Source organism: Lineus longissimus, chromosome 7, assembly GCF_910592395.1.
Source record: "Lineus longissimus chromosome 7, tnLinLong1.2, whole genome shotgun sequence".
Lineage (NCBI taxonomy): Eukaryota > Metazoa > Nemertea > Pilidiophora > Heteronemertea > Lineidae > Lineus > Lineus longissimus.
This window is the reverse complement of record NC_088314.1, coordinates 5,211,369-5,230,897: the sequence shown is the minus strand read 5'-3', so window position 1 is coordinate 5,230,897 and position 19,529 is coordinate 5,211,369. Positions and strand designations below refer to the sequence as shown.

General features: G+C 41.3%; 1 protein-coding gene across 2 annotated transcripts in view; it reads left to right on the top strand.

The window, feature by feature from the left end:
• The window catches only part of LOC135491495 (metabotropic glutamate receptor 8-like), a 66,849-nt gene that overhangs the window by 38,728 nt on the left and 8,592 nt on the right, over positions 1–19,529 (top strand). For both annotated transcript variants that reach the window (XM_064777399.1, XM_064777398.1), the window contains exons 2-5: positions 12,640–12,856; positions 16,924–17,211; positions 17,534–17,671; positions 19,244–19,438. In XM_064777399.1, the coding sequence (XP_064633469.1) occupies positions 12,640–12,856; positions 16,924–17,211; positions 17,534–17,671; positions 19,244–19,438 (838 nt within the window). The remainder of the gene's footprint in view (positions 1–12,639; positions 12,857–16,923; positions 17,212–17,533; positions 17,672–19,243; positions 19,439–19,529) is intronic.

The following is a 19,529-nucleotide window of genomic DNA, read 5'->3' as shown; positions in this document are numbered from 1 at the left end:
CATGGAAAGTGACTTCCTGAAGTTAACTGGTCGTTCTATGGAAAACTCAGTGTATATAAAGTGTATCCTTTGATAAAACACTATACGAAGTATCAATATCGTCTGTATTGCCACAATATCTCATGCATTCGTATATCAATAACCGACATGGCGTCAAACGCCAAGCAATGGTGACCATCAACGTCTACATAATCACCTGGAAAATCTGACGACGCTTTGTATCGCTGTGAACTTTTTATTGAATCAGATGTACGGTGGTCATGGAGGTGTTAGGAGGGAGTCAACCGCATTGTATTTCATGAGAATGATTTTTGTCAGCAAAAGGTGGTGACTCTACACTGCGATAGGTACTGCGGTGCATTAGGAGCGTAAGGTAAATTTAAAGCAGAGCAGAGTAAGAGCGGTGTTGCTTGGCGTAACCGGAAGAGTTGGGCGCTCTAGGGCCGGGAAGGGTCATTCAAACAAGCTGATATGCACGTACAGGCTTGATTAACTTTTATCTTATACTCGTATGCTCTTGCATGCTCAGCGAAAGGTCAGTCGAGTCGGAGTTCGCCATACCACTCCTTGTGATACTGTTGGCTACGCCATGCGGGACACCGCAAATTGCCTCAGTGTGGGGAAAACAATCATCCGCTAGAAGATTTCCAACGAATCTCGAGGTACCAATGTGATGGCATATGATTGTTAGCATCAACATTGCGGTATAGTGCCGAATGTCATCGCCGGAATCACATTCCCTCATCAATTCGGGGATGATGACCATCCTAGAGCTGACAAGAAGCAAAAGCTAAGAACAATTTATCTCCGACATGTCGCAGCGGCTTTTGTCCATCCGTCTTGCTAACCTCTCATACCATCTATCATCGTCGTTGATAAAAAATAGTGTAATTGGAGTCAAGTCCCACCCGAAGCAGAGGACAAATCGACATGAACAATTAGGCAGACCTGTGTTAAACTTTGTTATGTAATTTAGAAAGAAAATGGTCGCGGCTATTTATGTATGTTTGGTAAACTGACCTTACATAAACAAGAGTATATTTCCTAATGGTGTTAATCATTTGACAAAAGAATATTGTACCAGAATACCACTCTGAAAGGAGGTCAGTCCAGTAAGCCGCATATCTACTTTCAATAGCTCATCAATGTGATATTTTTAATTGGGTCCATTATCGACACATTAGTATAATCAGGATATGGATCCTCTACCAAATCAGCTGATAGTCTTCTCCGATGAAGCTTTCGCGATACTCTCCATTTGGATAATTGGCTCAGGGGACAGAAAAAGAGAATTAATGTAATTCTGCGGTGTGGCGATGCTAACTGGGGTCGATGTACATTACATGTACTTTACATACCTGTATACACGGACAGATCTCGCTGCTGGAAGCGGTGATTTTATCACAAACTGCTGTGGATTTCAACGAGGTAACTACATGTACACGTAGTCAGAAAAAGACTCCATCAGGCTTTTTTTTACTCCTACGTCACATATCGACAGGGGTAGTACATTTTAAACCACTGGTTATGCCAGGATGGTACATGTATACACTGCAATAAAAAAGCAAACAAGGCGGGGACTACATTTGTATGCCGCAGTTTTCTTGAAAAACCGCTGTCGTGTAATCAGGCCATAAGAGACGAATCTTTGTCTGCTGTACAGATAGCTTCCGTAGTTGCCCTGTCGCTCAATATTGAATAACTCTGAAATATCAGTACCTCATTTCAAAAAGGCTATGACTATTGTTCATCACTTTAAACATAGTCTTTGATATTCGAAGATACAATTAAAGTCTTGAATTGCACATAGCGTCATACCTGCGGGCTGCTCCTTCCTACTGAGTGTGTTGTAAGTAAATATATGTATCTTAAAGTCATTATTTTAACATCAAACGTCCCCTTTCAACCGAGACTCTAGGATAACGGGATATTTCAAATTTCAAAGATTTAATAACCATCAGAAAACTCACCAGGACGTGTGCTGGTGTTAAAGTTGGTTTAATTTCCTCTTCAATCTCAAAAGTGGAAATTAATTATGAGCAAGACTCACGCCAAGTTATATTCCCCACTGAACAGCTCATCTCCTCTAAATGACGCGAGCGATATTGCGATATGGCTTCAAGAAAGCCGCAAGCGAAACAGGATATTGACACCTGAAGATATCTGTTCAGTTTACAAGGTGTGAACGGACTTTTCTATGATAGCCATTAAAGCTATCAATCGAGGTTTCGCCGCCTCATTTGGGTTATCATCAGTAGTTGTGGGGGTTCCGTGGGGTTCCCTTCACTACTGATACGCCTGGTCCTCAGGCTTGATTCCGACAGTCGACGCCCCCAAGATGGCCTCCCCATTTCACTCAGGGGTGTATTGCTACGGGTTTTCTTTGCGAAAGGACAGCGAGCGGTGTTTGGTGGGACAACCAATACCGACAGAGATGTATCAATTTCTTTTAAAACACACATGTCGTGTATAAGCTCTTTTATATTTCCATTTGTATCCCGGCCATCCCGGCCTTGGATCAAGTTAGCTTTAGATACCAATTCATCATCTGCCGAATCACATTCTTTTCGACAAGACAAGACTTCATATGAGTAATTGAACATGGATCGACTTGTGTCCCCAAACTGACACAGTTATCACATTCATGGGATTTATCCTGAAATTGCTTTCATATAAGTATACGTTAGATGGAGGTCGGTTGGTAAAATTGCTTTATTTATGCTGGTCGATTTTCAGACTAGGGAGGGAGGACAACTGAATTGATTCCCCCTCTCCCCCACCAAAGAGCTATAGCCCGGGCCGGTCGGCAAAGGCTATGTTATTTCACGCCACGCTGCAACCACACAAGGCTGCCGTATCGCCTCAGTGATGGCGTATTGTTTGGGTAAAATCATGGCCCAGACCGAAACCAATGACCTTGGTGGGATTACCCAGAGGAAATGACATTCGTATTACGTGTACAATGTACAATCAGGAGATGCAATCTTTCCTGAAGAAACAAGATTACAAGAAATCACAGACGCCGCCGGTCGCTCCGGGGCTGACAATATTGATATGTTTTGGAGTGACCAATGGAAGACAATACTGTGTGATTTGGGAGGAAATCTTTATATTTCGTTTGGGAGATTGGGTTAGGTGAATTTAGTTAAGCACTATACCGTACCTCAGGAGGACTCACTCATCCGTGAACGTGAATTTTTGCCAAAAAAATATATACATCTTCAAAAAGAAAATTCGAAAGCACGTTAGTTACGACGAACAGCATATTTTCATCTCCGAACTATCTTTTCACCGCTTATCTCTTGGCTCAACACGCAGTTGTAAGAACTTTACAAGTCTTAAAACAAGGTTAGGGGATTATTTCAATAAAAGCTATTGCGTATTGTCTCATAAAGTCACGATATGATACTCAACAGACGATCTAAATTATTTCTGGAGCAGGTGCCAGGCGAAATTGAAGAAATGATTAAATATGGAAAATAACGAAAAACCACTTTGTTTTCAATATGAGATGAATTCTGTTGGCAAGAATCAGTGACACATTTGCTGATAATTCACGAAAGTGCGTCAGAGTGGACAAAAATATTGTAAAAGCAACAGCTGTGCCAGCGAAAATACTGGCCAATGGGCGATTTTTTACAGAGGATGATACGACCAGCCATGTTTCACTCAAGGCAGCTGCAGCCGTCACTTGCCTCATTCGCTGACCATGTCAAGCCTCCACGATCGGGATCGAAGGAGCAATGTCTCAGGGCTAATCGGGTCTGATACCAGGAAGTGAGGTCATTAATAACCCTGATGACCCGGAAGTGGCTACGATGGTAGGGTTTACCTTAGCAGTTTGAGCAAGTACACGTGACTATTGCGCCATGTAAACACTGGTCCATCGATGCTTTTCCGATTCGGTAAGGTCAACTTTGAAATCTCAAATCTAAACGTGCAGGCCTGACCTTGGAAGTTGTTTTTGTCATACTATACAGGCTATAAAATGGTTCTCCTTCTTCAAATCGAGACATCTGATGTTAGAAGCTCTTTACGTGACACTCTTGCCTGCTGCAGCTGTAGCTTGTAGCTCATCACCTGCCTCCTCCGCTGACCAAATCCCCGTGACCCGGATCGATGGAAACACTGTCGTTGGGCTAATGGAGCATTGAGGCCGGGAAATGTGGTAATTAATATCCCGAGCAGTCGGAAGAAGCAAGGATGATAGAGCCGGGTTGACTTGAGTAGTAAGACCAAGTGCTGCGGGTCGATTTCACCATCAACGAGCGGGATAACACTCACCGCAAATTGAAATTTGGAGGTTATATGATATGACGACCACGGACCTAAAACAGCTAACAATCGCCAGAAATCATAAACTTGGTCATTTACTGGAAACCATCTATCACCACTGTCTAGTACCATCTGCCTCGTGATCAAGTTTGGGGACAATCTTACCCTTTTGACATTTTCAAAAATAGTAACAGACGTTCACGAGTTAATGAACTATTTCTCCAGAATCCTGTGAATCAACGTCAGACTTATCCAACCCGTCTCGCCGCGGGTAAGAAACCAAAACAAGGATTCTAAATCGTATGCCGCCATATCTCGGGGAGTTGAACCAGATTATTAAAGGAAATAGTTAGTCGAGAAACCATCAAAATTCACTAAGTGTATTTCTATATCGTGGAACTAGTTGGAAAAATCGTCACGTCAGACTCCATCGATGTTTATTGAATTTGATGGGTGATGATGAATTTGAAACCGGGGCCAATCAAGAAAAACATTTCACTGCATTTGTTGCTTTTAGATTCGAATAAAAAAAATCTTCTCTTCTAGGCTGTTGCAGTGGTTGCGGTTAGAGTTTTGGTTTGTTCGTGACCACTGAGGTTCAGGCGGCCAGCCACTCCGTATAATAGCGGAAAATCGGTTGTTTCTTTTCGAATTACAGTATTCTAAAAAAAATGAGATGCTGATATGGTAGAAGTAAACCAACAAAAGGAATATTCATTCTTATCCCTCGGCGTTTCCATGTTCTCGTAACTGTTCCACCCAACAATGAATGTACTTCATCCATAATGAAACCTTTTTCTTTAGGCTTCCTGTACCAATAAGCTGAATTTCTTGAGTGTTCTTTTAGTATGCTCTTCCTTGTCTTTTCGTAAACACCCTGAGAGGCGTTTGTTAGCTTCTATTTTTTTCTATTTCTTTTATAATTTGTTTGTATGTTACGATATTGCATCATACTTGTCTTAGATATCGCTATAATTATATCTTCTTTGGATGGCAAAGTTTGCATAGTTCACGGCATCAGTGATCATAGACACGTTGTAAAGAGTCACTGTATGTATGGAAATCTATCATGTAGTTGTAGTTCATCTAAGATGTAAATGTTAGATAAAATTTGGGTTTCTAAAACTAAAACGCAATTACATGTATAAGCACGTCTATATACGTCAATGTGCAAAAAAATATTATGCGAAAAAAGAAGTATCATTATTTTACCGATTGAGTGTTCTAATTATGCACGTGCCTAGATATAAAGACATTGTGGAATTAGCATCATCAGGTCTTGACTGAAAACGATTTTGGAGTAAAAAAGCAAAAGACAATAGGGTTAGTCTGGTGTCATTGTGTTCTTTTTTTAAACCCGACTAAATAATCATTAAAATTCTCTCGAACCATCTCATTCCAATTTTTGTTATTCAATTTGATTCTATTTTTAAAAAGTGAAAGACTTTGATGGTTCAACTTTAAAAAAATATTTTTAGTTTTAGAAACCCAAATTTGAAGAAAAATGTAATTAGATTTTTCCCTTGACACGTTTTTTTAAATGCCTGTAGTGATGCATTTGACACAATATTGGTTTAAATGTCAGTATCAATGAGAACTGTTAGCATTTCAAGCAGTTGGCGATATTCTGATTCAAAATGACCTAACTTGGTGGGAATTTATGAAACTGAGTGTCATCTTTAACGGATCGGGTCAGCAATTAAGAGAAAAGCGTACATATTTCATAATTCTTTCGAGAAATATTAGAAGGGCCCTTAAAAAATTCTGAATGTTACTGACCACCTTTTGTTTCTCAATCGACGAAATGTTCATTACCGGCTCTAACACACGTCTCTAACCAGCTGTTTGTAACCGACTCTGTACAAATCTCCTCTGAAAGGTTTATTACTGTCGCACGACTAGAATAGAGCACAGCTCAAAAAATCTCATGGATCCGAGAGGTTTTGTCATCAGCACCTGCTACTGGGATATGATTACTTGCGTCACACGCTGTTCTCGAGATCCTGTCTGGAACGCAATCATAAGGGCAGGTTCTTGGTCTGGTTTCCCCTGACTCCGCTCAAGGTCACGAGTGATATAGCATATCTTTTAAAAGTTGCTGAAAACTGCTCCCCACTGCAATGTATACCCCGGATGCCTTGCCCCGGATGTCACTGAAAACGGCTTTCCAATGCTGCAGGAGAAGTGATATCTTGTCTGAGATTATAAATGATACAGAATACTCCTTCTCTATTGAGTGTAATACTTGGAAGACCAGTAACCATTATCTGTGTACCTGCTTCATGATTATTTTCAGCAAAAGCGGTGTTCACGCAATTTTCAACATTTGCACTTAAAGATTTCCATCAATTCCAAACAACAGCAATATTGCCGAGAATCACACCAACACGCGATTCAACCGGAAACAAATCATCAAGCTGCGATTGCCAGATGTGCCTTCTCCGGGGTGCTTCTAATAGAAAATGATCCAATTATTGTTATTTTTCGAACCACTAACTAAAGAAACGTTCAAGTTTTGTCGGGAAAGGAAAGTTTTGGAAAGCTGGTTCGTTCTGTCTGAGTGCTTTTAGCGAAACATAATGCGTCTATTTGAGTTAGATCAGTTCTGATGGCTATAATATCAAATTCATATGAGTTTGTTCAACTTATACATCGCTGTTCGAAGAAATAATGATTCGATGATTTCATGATTTCGTGATTATTGTAGAGTTTCATTCGGAAATGGCAAGGTCATGATAGCTCTCCGACCGACATGGTATCTATAGTCAGGCCCCATCAAACCTGTTCCATCTCGAATTTTAATAAAATTGTCTGCGAAAGCTACCTCAAATTCGGTTTAATTAGGAGTCGACATTTCTGCTAATACCTGTCTACGGAAATTAAAATCTGCTGATGCACACATCAAATTTAATGAAAACTGCAACTCGATATCGGACAAGAATGTTTTGAAGGTGTCAAGTTTGCGTGTTGTTAGTACTTTCACAACTCTGGATTGGGTATACTGGGCTGGCATAATACTGGCCATTTCGTCAGCATAAAGCTCTTTAGGTGCACGGGTCAGCAAACGTCTCCTAGTTCAGCGCTCAGTGTATAGGCATCGTGCTTTCCAAGTGAGGAACCTGATTGAGGCGTTACTAATTAAAGAATGTCTATATCCTTCCTTTAAACAATTTCTGCAGCTCTGCAACAATATCTTGTTTTCCAACATCCAGTATTGTGTGCAAATTGATTATCGATTGAACACTTTTGCATTCGGTTTATTGATTCACTGCCGGTTGTTTTGCATATTGATAATCCAGTTAGGAGCTATTCCTGGTCATGATTACCTGGACATTGATTAACGGATACAAAGGACACTCATGTTCTAAAGTAAATAAACCCAATATTTCGTATGAGTTTCCAAAAAAGCGAATATGCTATTTCAGTGCACTGCTATCCTAATTCAATACGTGTAAAAGCTATCGGCCCTAGTCTGTCGTGACTACCTTGGCATTGATTATCAGACACGAGGACGGTTATGTTCAAAAGTAAATGGAACAAAAATTTGCGTAAAAGTGTGCAAAATAACTATGATATCGGAATGCAGTTTTATACTTATCAAGTTAAAGGTAATTTCTGGACTCAGAAGGGTGTATATTCAAGTTATAAAATATTACATACCCAAGATTTCGAGAAACCCCTCAAATTAAGGATGCTATATTGTTCAGCGGTTTAAACCAATAAAAATAAAAGCCAAATGTATCTACATGTATTCTTTTGTACAAACTATACAATCATGTTCATTGAATTATCTGAACAGCATTCGCACTGACTGTGTTTTTTTCATTGCGTATAGGTTGATTGATCAGTCGTTGAACAATTATAGACCGATGATAGGTTTCAGGTATTTTTCACGTTGTTAGGATTCTTACACCGTTTTTGCAATTTAATGCCTATTTCTTTAAACGCTTTGAAAAACGAACCTATCATCAATTTATTGATTTATTGTTTATAGCTTAAAGCCCAGGGCCTGGATACCAAATCGGCGTTAACAGTAACACGGATGTGGAGCACCCCGTGATAGTAACGATAGCGTTAAGTCAAAATGCTTCTAATCCAAAAGATTTAACGATGGAAATAACGCTTTAGCTGAGCAAATACTAGCCTAGTATCCGGGAGCAAGTCATCCAGTCTTGCGATGTATTAGCGATATTGCAGGTGACGTCTAGACGTCCAGGCGCCGAATTATTGCAACGCGTGAGCATTATATGATCTCGGCTCCACCTGAGGCAACGGATCAGTCGAGAAATGTGGCTTTCTTGTTTCCATTGCATCGCCATGATTCCACACTCATTGGTTCCCGACGATGCAATCACCACCGAAGTCCCCCTGTGGACAAAATAATATTTTCCTAATGATTATTGAAAGCGAATGCTTTTGTTGTTTGTCGCACTATCGCACTCTGAATACAAGTTATCATCGGCCGGAGTTTTCCTTGCTCCGCTCCAATATAGCATGTGATGATGTATCGGGTGGCCCAAAACCGACAGAGTATTTCTTATTACCCCTCCATCCATTCAAGAAAGGTAAAAGCTCTCGCCACATCTTGGCCATGCACAAGACATACACTGCGGCAGCATTTTAAGAAACGTAACTGGCAAACGACGGACACAAATCGTTCTAACATTTCGCCCTGATCGCCGTAATCACTTGTATTAATCGAGCCCTATTTCCATCACGTCCGTGATCACTGTCTTGATCCCGTCCGTATTCACTCCATAAGCCGGAGTAAACTCCCCTGGGTGTGATTATGCCTTCCTGATACGATGCCAGCGCAGGTGGTCCTTAACCTCGATCTTCACGACCCCCGGTGTATGTGACAGGCTGAAAGGTTTAACTGAACAAGGCGAAAGAAAATGCGAACCTTGGCACCCCTGACAGCTCAAAAACACGCGATGGTGCGTTATTAGCAATGGATCCAAAAGCTGGCTGGAACAAAAACCATCCCAAATATTTTCATCTAAGAAACACATGAAGTGATGTACTGACCGACATACCCCGTACATCAACAAGGAAAGAAGTCTTCTGACGGGCTCGAGATAACTGGATGACAAGACCCGCCTGTGTATATCAGTATAGTGCACTCGGGCAGAAAAAAGTCGTTATCAAGCATATTTTTTTAAAACATACCGAAAAATCATTAGCCATAGAGAAAAACATATAAAAACCGTTAAAAGTAATTATCCGTATAAAATGGGCTTTTCCGTTGATATTTAAGCCGTATACCGTACTTCGATAAAAGCATTGGCTGCACTTCCAGGATCGAACATGGAGGTTCGCGTGACTTCATTATAGACTGGTTGTAATTAAGGATATCTCCAGTCAGCTAATTAGGGCTATACATATGTGGTGCGCCCTGTGTATTTTATCAATATTGTTGAGATGGCTTTCTTCACTGGTCAATACATGCATAACCATCGCCATGATTGAGGGTTGGCCAGTTGCGTGCGATAGTATTGAGATAGTGGTTGTAGAGACTAAAAATATAGTGACCTTTTCTTGCCTCATCAAGCACACGAATTCATTACCATTGGTAGCTTTAATGTCGCTTACAAATTCTAATCGCAAAATGAGAACAACTTTTCTTGAAGTGGTCCTTTTTCAGGCGAAATTTCACAATACATACTCGCAATCATACTCGCAATGATGTATGGGTTACAGTGTATTACGTTTTGCTTTATTAGATCATACAATGTACATTTAGTTAAACTGGTTAAAATTGTATCTTATACAATAGATTTTTAATGACTGCAACACATGGGATTACAAATTTTTCATTTCGGGCCTAATCTAATAACATGTAATCTAGTTCTCGACAATCTTTCTCTCGTGGGATTATGGCAAAGGACAGAAAGTGGGCCGGATAAGTGACAGAGGGATTGCTCTATGTCTCGAGGGATTATGGCGAAGGACACGAAGTGGGCCAGATAAGCGACCGAGGTATACACTTGCATATCGCCGTTCGACCCAGGCGCAACCCACCAAAGCAATTTTGGAACAACCCACTGAAGTTTTTAGACCAATCTCAAGAATGTAATATTTAGAGAACGTTTCAAATTCGAGGGAGACCATTCCCCAGCCAAAAGAGCACAATTACATCTTTTTTCAGAGAAAACACGCGAGTGGGCTGAACATATGAAATAAAACCATATACCTGCCTGTATGATCAACACAGGTTAAAAGCATTTGGTGTTTTTTAAGAGATTATTTTACAAATACATGTATATATTTGCCAACATTTCGATAGCGGGAAACAATATGTATTTTATGGAGATAATCATGTGTAGCTTCCTTGTGACGATGGAAGAACTTGTATTCTGCCTTTATAAACTTATAATTTACCACGATTTTCTAACATTCTCCAGATATTTTCACCCAGAACCCTGCTTTAGGTTAACTATATGCAAGGTTGTGTGTCTCTGCTCGGTGGTAGGCCTAAATTAAGAGGTTGAGGTCCTTGAAATATACGAACAATTAATACTCACATGCAACGTATACGTAACAAATGTATTCATGACAATGACGGGTAGTTTATGAAGCTGCTCTATTATTGGAACAATAAAATATTTAGTCGAGTTTTATCGTAGATCTGTCTCACTGGTTTATTTGGTTACGAGCTCTTGGAAAAATGGTAAATAATATATGCATTGCTCTGTGGTGGAATTATTTGTGGATTTGCGCGAAAAATGTGTGTTTCAACTGGTGCAATAAAAGCTATATTGGTTAAGTTAAAGTTTTCTTTTACTTCGATGTCTCTATACTGCGTGAATTTGCACGGTAGACAATCGATGCATCCTCGTTATCTACTTCACTTCTTCAGTTATTTACCAGTAGAGAAAATTAAGTTCAAGGAACAGTCATCGGGTGCGTAATACATTGAACACAAAACTTCCCACTTCAAACTTAGAATTGGTATCGATGAAGTAAAATATCATGCACTTTAAAACGAAAAACACCGAACACTACATTGTTCTGCGATCCCAGACTATTGGACTGTTCGGATATCGGCAAAAATCTTCAAAATACTTTAGGATAGTTCTTAACAGAAACTAGGCATAATTGATAAGGTTAATTGAAAGTACGTGTACGCTACAGCGGAGAAAAAACAGCATTGGTGAGCTACTAGAGCTAAGTACCTTATCAGACAGCCGCCCTGGGGATCAATCCGCCCAATTGAGTGCATTTTCAATTCCCGAAGCTTGTATTGGAATATCGGGAACCAAATGCCATTATAGACAAAGTATGCGCTCTCAAGAGAAGTATGAATTGATGACATCGATTTTCTGTTACTTATACATAAAACAGAACAGTTTTAGCAACCTGACATTAACGAGAGCTTATCCTTTTCCTTCTGTGATTGTAGCATTACCTTGTTAAGGGAATGTTAGACCGATTCTCGGAATTCCTTCAACGCTGTAGCATCGTTATCCAAGCACGCGTTTTCATGGTTTGTTTCCCCGCTACAGCTGCGAGACTCCCGGTTGCCAATCTCTTGTTCAGAAGGGTTTGAGTTGGGAGGGGGGGAGGGGGCTCAAGTATATATAATTTTTTCCTGACACGAACCTTACGAAACAGCAGCGCAGCAGGCTCAAAAAGAACGGTTTTGTAAAAAGTGTGACTCGGCGCGATATCCGGAATGAAAACATTTGTCAATCAATGAAGAAATCGTGCACGAATTTACAACTGTGTCGCTACAAGGTTTTCCAATCAATTTGATCATGATTTTCTCCTTCAATGCTTGTTCAATGATGTCGTGTTTATGATTTATTGACTGATTTGTTGACATCTTCGACGGGAGCAGACGATTTCAATGTTTAGACTATGTCGTCGATTATAGAATATACGTCTCCGATGATACTCTGGCGGCACTGTGCTAATGGGGATGTCTCGTGTATATCATGAGTCAAGATTATTTTGTATCTCTAACTTAATTTCTACTAGGTTTTTATCGCGTCGCAGCTCCTCGGAAAAAAGTCTCGTCGATGAGCTGAAATTGACGAAGGTGTTTCACTAAGAGCTTATTAAGTTTCTGACACAAGTTTTTGTACTATCTTTGCAAGATCCTTGTAAGCTAATTTAAAGATTGTGCACGTATATGTACAGGTATACTAAACTAAGTAACCGCGTGCCTCTATACAGAAGGTGCTTTCCGACTCGTGACTGATCACGGTAGCTAGCAAGACGTTTTGAGCATGGCTTTCCGTCACTGAAAAAAAGATTGGACATTTTTTCCGGAGAAGAACTGATTCCTGTTTCATCTTCAAGTTACCCTGCAAAGCCAAATTTGATAAATGTACTAATTTTGGGTGATTTCTGCTTTTTCAGATTCCACAGATCAGTTATGCATCAACAAGCGCCGAGCTAAGCGACAAGACCCGTTACGAGTATTTCTCCCGTGTGGTGCCGCCGGACACCTACCAGGCCCAAGCCATGGTGGACGTGGTCAAGGCCATGAAGTGGTCATACGTGTCCACGCTGGCCGACGAGGGAAACTACGGCGAGAGGGGCATAGGCAAGTTTGAAGAACGTGCGAAAGCAGAAGGTAAGAACGTTTAAAAATAGTTTTATAAAATGCAATTTCCCCTTTCAAAGACGCCGTACCCTTGTTAAGCTGCTGCATTTTCTGTGAGGAATAACCGATGATTTGGACCATTTTCTCGTGAGATAGACTACATGTATGGTCTCAAACCGAATGATGATATAACGGACATTGACCTTTCGGCTTCCTGAGATGGGACTGATTATATTGTCAGGTCACAATCAGGGTTGCCATTTCGTAATGAATTTCCTGAGAATGGCACAACTCGAGGACTAATCAACTAATTGAGAAATATCATTAGTTATTCCTGTCATCTTGTTAATAAGCTGAGAGACAACACACCTGATGTGGTCTGATCGAACGAGTGGCCGTCCAGCTGTAGTTTAACCATGGTGTAGAGTGATAATCATAGTGTCTTCTTAAAGAGAAAGGTTGTCCCCACCGTTGATGTTGCCGTTGGCGCCACGAACATCAATACATAGTTATGCATCCATCCAAAGCAGGCCCTTGAATCCTTTCTAGATTAAGGCCTGATACAAACGCTTGTTGTGGGAGGATGCAGTTCCAGTTTGCAACCACCATGTCTTCCTTAGTCCTTGCCTTTTTGAGGAACGTTTTCTGTCAATTTTTCTCCAGTCTCAAATGCTGACGTGACCGATGGCTTCAGGAACAGTCCTGTTGCAGTTGTCGACTGCAAAAAATTCGAAACTAAGATCTTGCGTTTTCGTGGCAATTTTTCTTTTGTTCGTCATTCAGTGGAAGTAGCTCAAAACGTTCCCTGGGAATGGATCTCCTACTCGTCGTATCGCCGAGAGAGCTTTTAGCTATTCCTATCTCATTTTTTATAACGAAACAGTCAACCCACCTCAGGTAGCCTTAATCGCACGAGAGTCGGCCTAGTAATTGCTGGATCGAGAGTTGAAATGAACAGCTTGAGTTCATCTGCCTTTAAATCCCAGGCTCAAGCATAACAACATCGGGTGAAAGAAACATCTCATAAAGTCCGGCGAAAGTTCGACATTTTTTACCGTGTACCAACCTGGACCCATGGGGAGCATATTCATTTGACAATAACACAATGATGTCGTCGAGTCAGCAATATCAATTACGCGTAGAACTTAGCCGAAAATGATAACAATTTTGAAAACAATCTCTAGTCCATGCGTTAGGTCAAACTCCGAATTCAAGTTCGACCCAAGCAACAGACGCGATTAACTTCGCCAAGCCTAAGCTAATAGCTACTAAGGCAGCTGCTAAGCTCGTATTCCATGGGGAACGATGCTATTAGCAAAGGCTTACACCTACAGTGACCTCGATTTCTTCCTCTGGCAGGGCATCCGAGCAAAGGGAATGTTTATTAATAACTTTGTAAGGAAATTGACAATCTATAGTCGTCGATGGATGTTATCAATTGAGCGGGAGAGTAGGGGCTTTGTTACAGACGCGCATGCAGCACTGGGCGGCTTTGATCGGCCAAAGTGAGGTAATTGACTTTCACAGTTTGAGATGTTACAACGTGGCCTAATATCTCAGTCTGTCATTATTCATCCAACTAGAGATTTGGCAAGAGGCATAATGAGAGAGGCAGTAGGAGAAAGCCTGGCGTCAACTTAACGCCGATGTAAGTGGTTCAGCGGTTAGAGCGTTGGACTTTGAATCGGGTGGTCACTGGGTTGAACTATCAAATTAGATAAAAAACATCGTTGTGCAACAGACCCCTCTCGCTTTATCGAACGCGAAAGGGAATGCCAAAGAAGAAGGATCTTGTGACTCTTGTGTGCACTTCCTTTGTGCAACCAGATATCGTACGTACACTGACACGACTCTAAGAGGTAAATATAGGAAAACCGAAAAAATGCATCAGAGATGTATGTAGCTCCTTTTACAAATCCTTAATCACAGCATTGATTTTCTCTTAAGGTGCATGTCAAAGCTGTCGCACGAGCAGCTCTATAATGACCAGCTTATTAGTGTTTTGAAGATGACATCAGTGTCCTTTCGCTCATCTCTTGGACACAAAAGGACTATTTCTCCGACACAAGAGGACTCTACGGGAGGCATTCAAGATGATAAAGTATTACCTTTAGATACGTTACCTATATGATACAGCCAACCTGGAGAAGAGTCGACTTATTTTTTATTGTCCGTTTATTGACCAAGATCTTCTTTGCCTGCATGTTGGCTATAGGGCCTTCCTATTGGCAATGCGTTTTTCCAAAATTCGGACCAATGAAAGGGCCTTAGGTCTTCGTTTGGCATATGTTGGGTCCCGCACCTAAATCCGTGATTACTTTGATTGTCATTTCCTACATGGTTTACTTTTGTCAAGTCTTTAGTGCCAAGATCCACAAGCACATGATATATCTTGTAGATTCTGTCACTCCTTCTGCTCCGATCATGTATGTACGCTCAATGTTGTTTTACTTAAACAGCTACTCCTGAAGGTCATATATTAGCTTCAGTGCCCGGTCATTCACCCCATCATTAGTCGCCTTTTTTGTATCAATTGCTACTGGTATCTTGTAGATTCCGTCACAACAAATAGGCACCTCCCCACGGGAAGCGTTAGGACACCATTCTTCTCATCCTCGACCTCGTTAGCACTTGTCAGATCAAACACCTTGCCTTATGAATGACACGCATTCCCAAGAAGTGTGGTCAGTTGAAGGGAACTTCCCTTTCTATCTTCGGTATGGGATTAACTTAATGTTTCGAGTTAATCACATGAAGCCTCTCTGGGCGACACGAGCAGGTCATCTTCGCTTGAAGCTCTCCCCCAGCCCATGAGCGCGTCTCACACTCATCATGTAACGATGCTTCCTGAATACCTGCTTAGGACCTTCTCTGATTACCTCATTTGCAAGCGGATCAACTATATGTTCATTTACTACTGGCCATTTCCTTCCATCTGCTATCGCCGATGAGAGTGCTCCACACAGTAATTACCCGGCACATCCCATCAAGGTATGCCTTCTCATAAATGTCGGGAACAAACAATCTCTTCCCTCGATGGGGAGATTTAATACTGCCGTTTCTGAAACGTGCGTAGCATGCGCCTTTTGGTCATCAAATTCTATAGATTTCCGAACTACGACATCAACCTGCAGCCTCTGCGAGACAGACTGTCAAACTACCACATCCACCTGCAGCCTCTGTGAGACAGCTTGGCATACTACGACATCAACCTGCAGCCTCTGTGAGACAGATTGGCATACTACCACATCAGCCTGCAGCCTCTGTGAGACAGATTGGCATACTACCACATCAGCCTGCAGCCTCTTCGTCGCAGACTGGTTATACTTCCCCCATCAACCTGCAACCTGACGTGCCCAGATGTTTCATTATGAAATTGCATGATACGTTTTAAGGCTGATCGATCAGACCGAAGCCGAGCATTCGGAATGTTCGTCACGAACTTCAGATTTCCTAAGACTCCAGTCACCCATCAAAGAGGTTGAGCTATACAGTTAGCCTGACAGTCCTGGATCAACACCATGGCCACAGGTAGCTGGTTCTCATAGTGCATCAGCCTTATGCATTATGGCATTAGTAGTCTACTTGTATGAGTGATATGCTGCCACCCGGCAGCGATTCACTGCCTTTTAATGTACATAACCACACTGCATTCATGTAATATCTCTTACTGAAACACTTTGTAGGGGAAAAGGTCACTGCTTAAAAAATATTAGGCGCAATGTCATTTGCCATTTCCGTAGTCAGGATTACAAAAGATCAGAGGAAGATGAACTTCTTATTCTGCGTTTAGGGCTTGTCTGATTCTGGTGTAGGAGGAGATGGATGGCTGGTAATAGGTTTAACGCCTTCTCCACCACTGGTCAGCAAAACTTGGTCACAGCAATATTACGAGGAAATCAAGACTTAACAACATTCGCCATCAAAGATGATGTTCACTTTTTAACACATGGTCATCTTAGCTATTGACTACATTCTATGTAGAGCAGCCATTGTTACTTACTTTTGGCTTGGGGACAATTGCCTCGAAGTTGCCTTGGGTTTCATTCGATGACATCTACGTGTCTATAAATGATCGTCTTGTTTCTCTTCCCCAGGCCTTTGCATTGCCGAATCCGTCACAATCCCCCGCGAGGCCACCAACAAGACCTTCGATGATGTTCTAGCCACATTACTGGAGAAAGAACGGGCCAAGGTGGTGGTAATGTTCGTCGGGGAAGAGAATTGCAAATGGATGCTGCGGGCGGTACAGCGGAACAATAAGACGGACCAGTTATACTTCGTGGCCAGTGATGCCTGGGGAGCCAAGTCGTACCCCATCGTCAAGCAGGAAGTGGCTGCTGAGAGTACCATAACACTGTTACCAAAAAGGGAGGTTCTGGCAGGTAAGTGCTGGCTAAAAGGGATAACAGGTATAAAGAAAATCTGTACAATTTGGAGATTTAAACGACCCGTTAATGATTCCTGAATTGAAGGATATCTAAGTTTCTTCCAGTTTCGACGGTTCAACAATTCCCACGGAGGTGCACAAACAAATTTTATTTCGCAATATTTGATGGCGTTTTTTGAATCCGGTTGTTCTTTAAGATTGAATGATCACACATACATTGTTATATTCAGTTAACAAAAAGAAATCACCATTGATAGCAGGTCTATATAAACGTGTCAGAATTTCGATATTTCATCTTTACATCATTTCATGTCCAGGGTTTGACGAGTATTTCAAGGGTCTCAGTCCATCCCATGCAAAGGTCAACCCATGGTTTGAGGAGTTTTGGGAAAACCACTTCAAGTGCAACCTTCCGGACAAAAAACCCAAAAGTCTTTTCAAGCACGATTGTAAAGGTAAGCGATTTTATGATATAAGGATATCGTGATACACAAATCTTAACCAGGGAGAAGTGGGAATCGAATAAAACCTGAAACATGGTCGCTGACCGGAACTGTGGTTGACATTCAGCCAGATTTGTTAATTTGCAGAACTGGTCAGGATTGATCTTTCCTCTGGTAAGAATCACATCAATCAAATATATAACTAAACCTACAATGGAAATGGCATGTTACAGTCTTAGCTCCTTCTTATCAATATCCAAAAATCCGATATTTTGGCTTCAACGTTGACCTTTGGATATGTACAACAGGTCATGTGTATATCGCTGGGGGATTTGTGGTTGTCCGGTTATTGGTAGGCCATGTAAGCCCTGGTCTCCAATTGGTAAACCCCGTAGGCAGTCAATAATGGCAATTGGATAGTTTTTCGTTCCTCTGGCGGCAATCTATCAGAAGATGTTGTATCTTCCGAAGATTGTCGTAAGTGGAATAGAGTTGGATGCCGTTGTAAACCCTTCTGCGTTCTCAGTGAGTTAGAATGCGTAGCACCTGCTCAATTATGCAACAGTTGACCAGGTGACTTTTAGGTTTACCAATAAATCCATCCCAAAACCCCTCGACCCTGTCCAAGATACATCAAAATATATGTCCATTTATTATCTTTAGCTAGTACTCTGTACCATTTCCAAGACAGGTTGTCTACTTCCGAGTAGCAATCATGTAGCAGTTAGTAACGGCGGGTCAGATTTGCATTGCTTTGATCTCGCTGATGTGACGTCGTCTCAAAATAATGGCGGATCAGTCCCTATTATGGGACGCTGGAGACGTAAGATAAGATGAAACATTATATAGCTCATCTTCAGTTTGTTTTCATCATCGTCTGCTTTGATGATAGTAAGTGTATAATGTGTTCTTTTCCTTGTTTACTTCTGATATACGGCGTGCTAGGTAAACAATCATACTTAAGGGTTCTATTGTCAATGACAGCATAATAACACCATTTTAAGAACATAGATGCGTCTTGAAAGTGCCAAGCCAATGGGTCGAACACGATATGAAGAGCCACTTTCTTGTTGTGTAATAATTTCCGGCCGAAAAAAACCCGCATTCTTGTATCCGCCCCTGTCAATTCTTTTAAGCCGTAGGCACTGTCTGATTGCTACTTATGAGGTAAGGCAGTTGGCCGAGAGTTACCGCTCCAGGCCCCTCAGATCTCATCGCCTCAATATCTAATATCGGTATGTTATCAATATCCGATTGACTATCTATACGTCGAGTTAATGCATTCGATTGAATCGCGCAGGCAATCTGCTCTCTGATTTAGCACGTCATCATCCCTAAAGTTCATTCCATGTCTTTCGTAATCTTGAGACGATTTCTTTTTCTTGCGTCCATTAAGGTCCATTTTCTATTTCCTCTAAGCCTATCATGACATACGTCATATTAGTGAGGTATAAAGTTTGAAATATGCTTGAGATTGATATTCTTATTCTTTAATCTCCTTAAGGAAGTTTCCCTGAATAGTTTTAAAACATGTCCAAAGTTTGAACTTATTTTTCGGCTCATCCAGTCTTTTGTCTTTTCCAGAGGAATTAACCCTAGACAACGGTAAACATCATCAGGAAGGGGCTGTGCAGTTCGTGGTTGACGCCGTTTACGCCATGGCCCACGCCATACACAACTACTTCGAGAATGTCTGCTACGAGGATAAGAGCTGCTTGATTGCCAGCCCGCCAATGGGGCCAACGCTGCTGGAATATATACGAAACGTTACCTTTAAAGGTGGGTGCGGTGATGTCCGGGAAACACGTTAGGAATGACCGTCCCTCAAGCAAAACGTCCATGAATTACAACTTATCTTATATTATAGTAT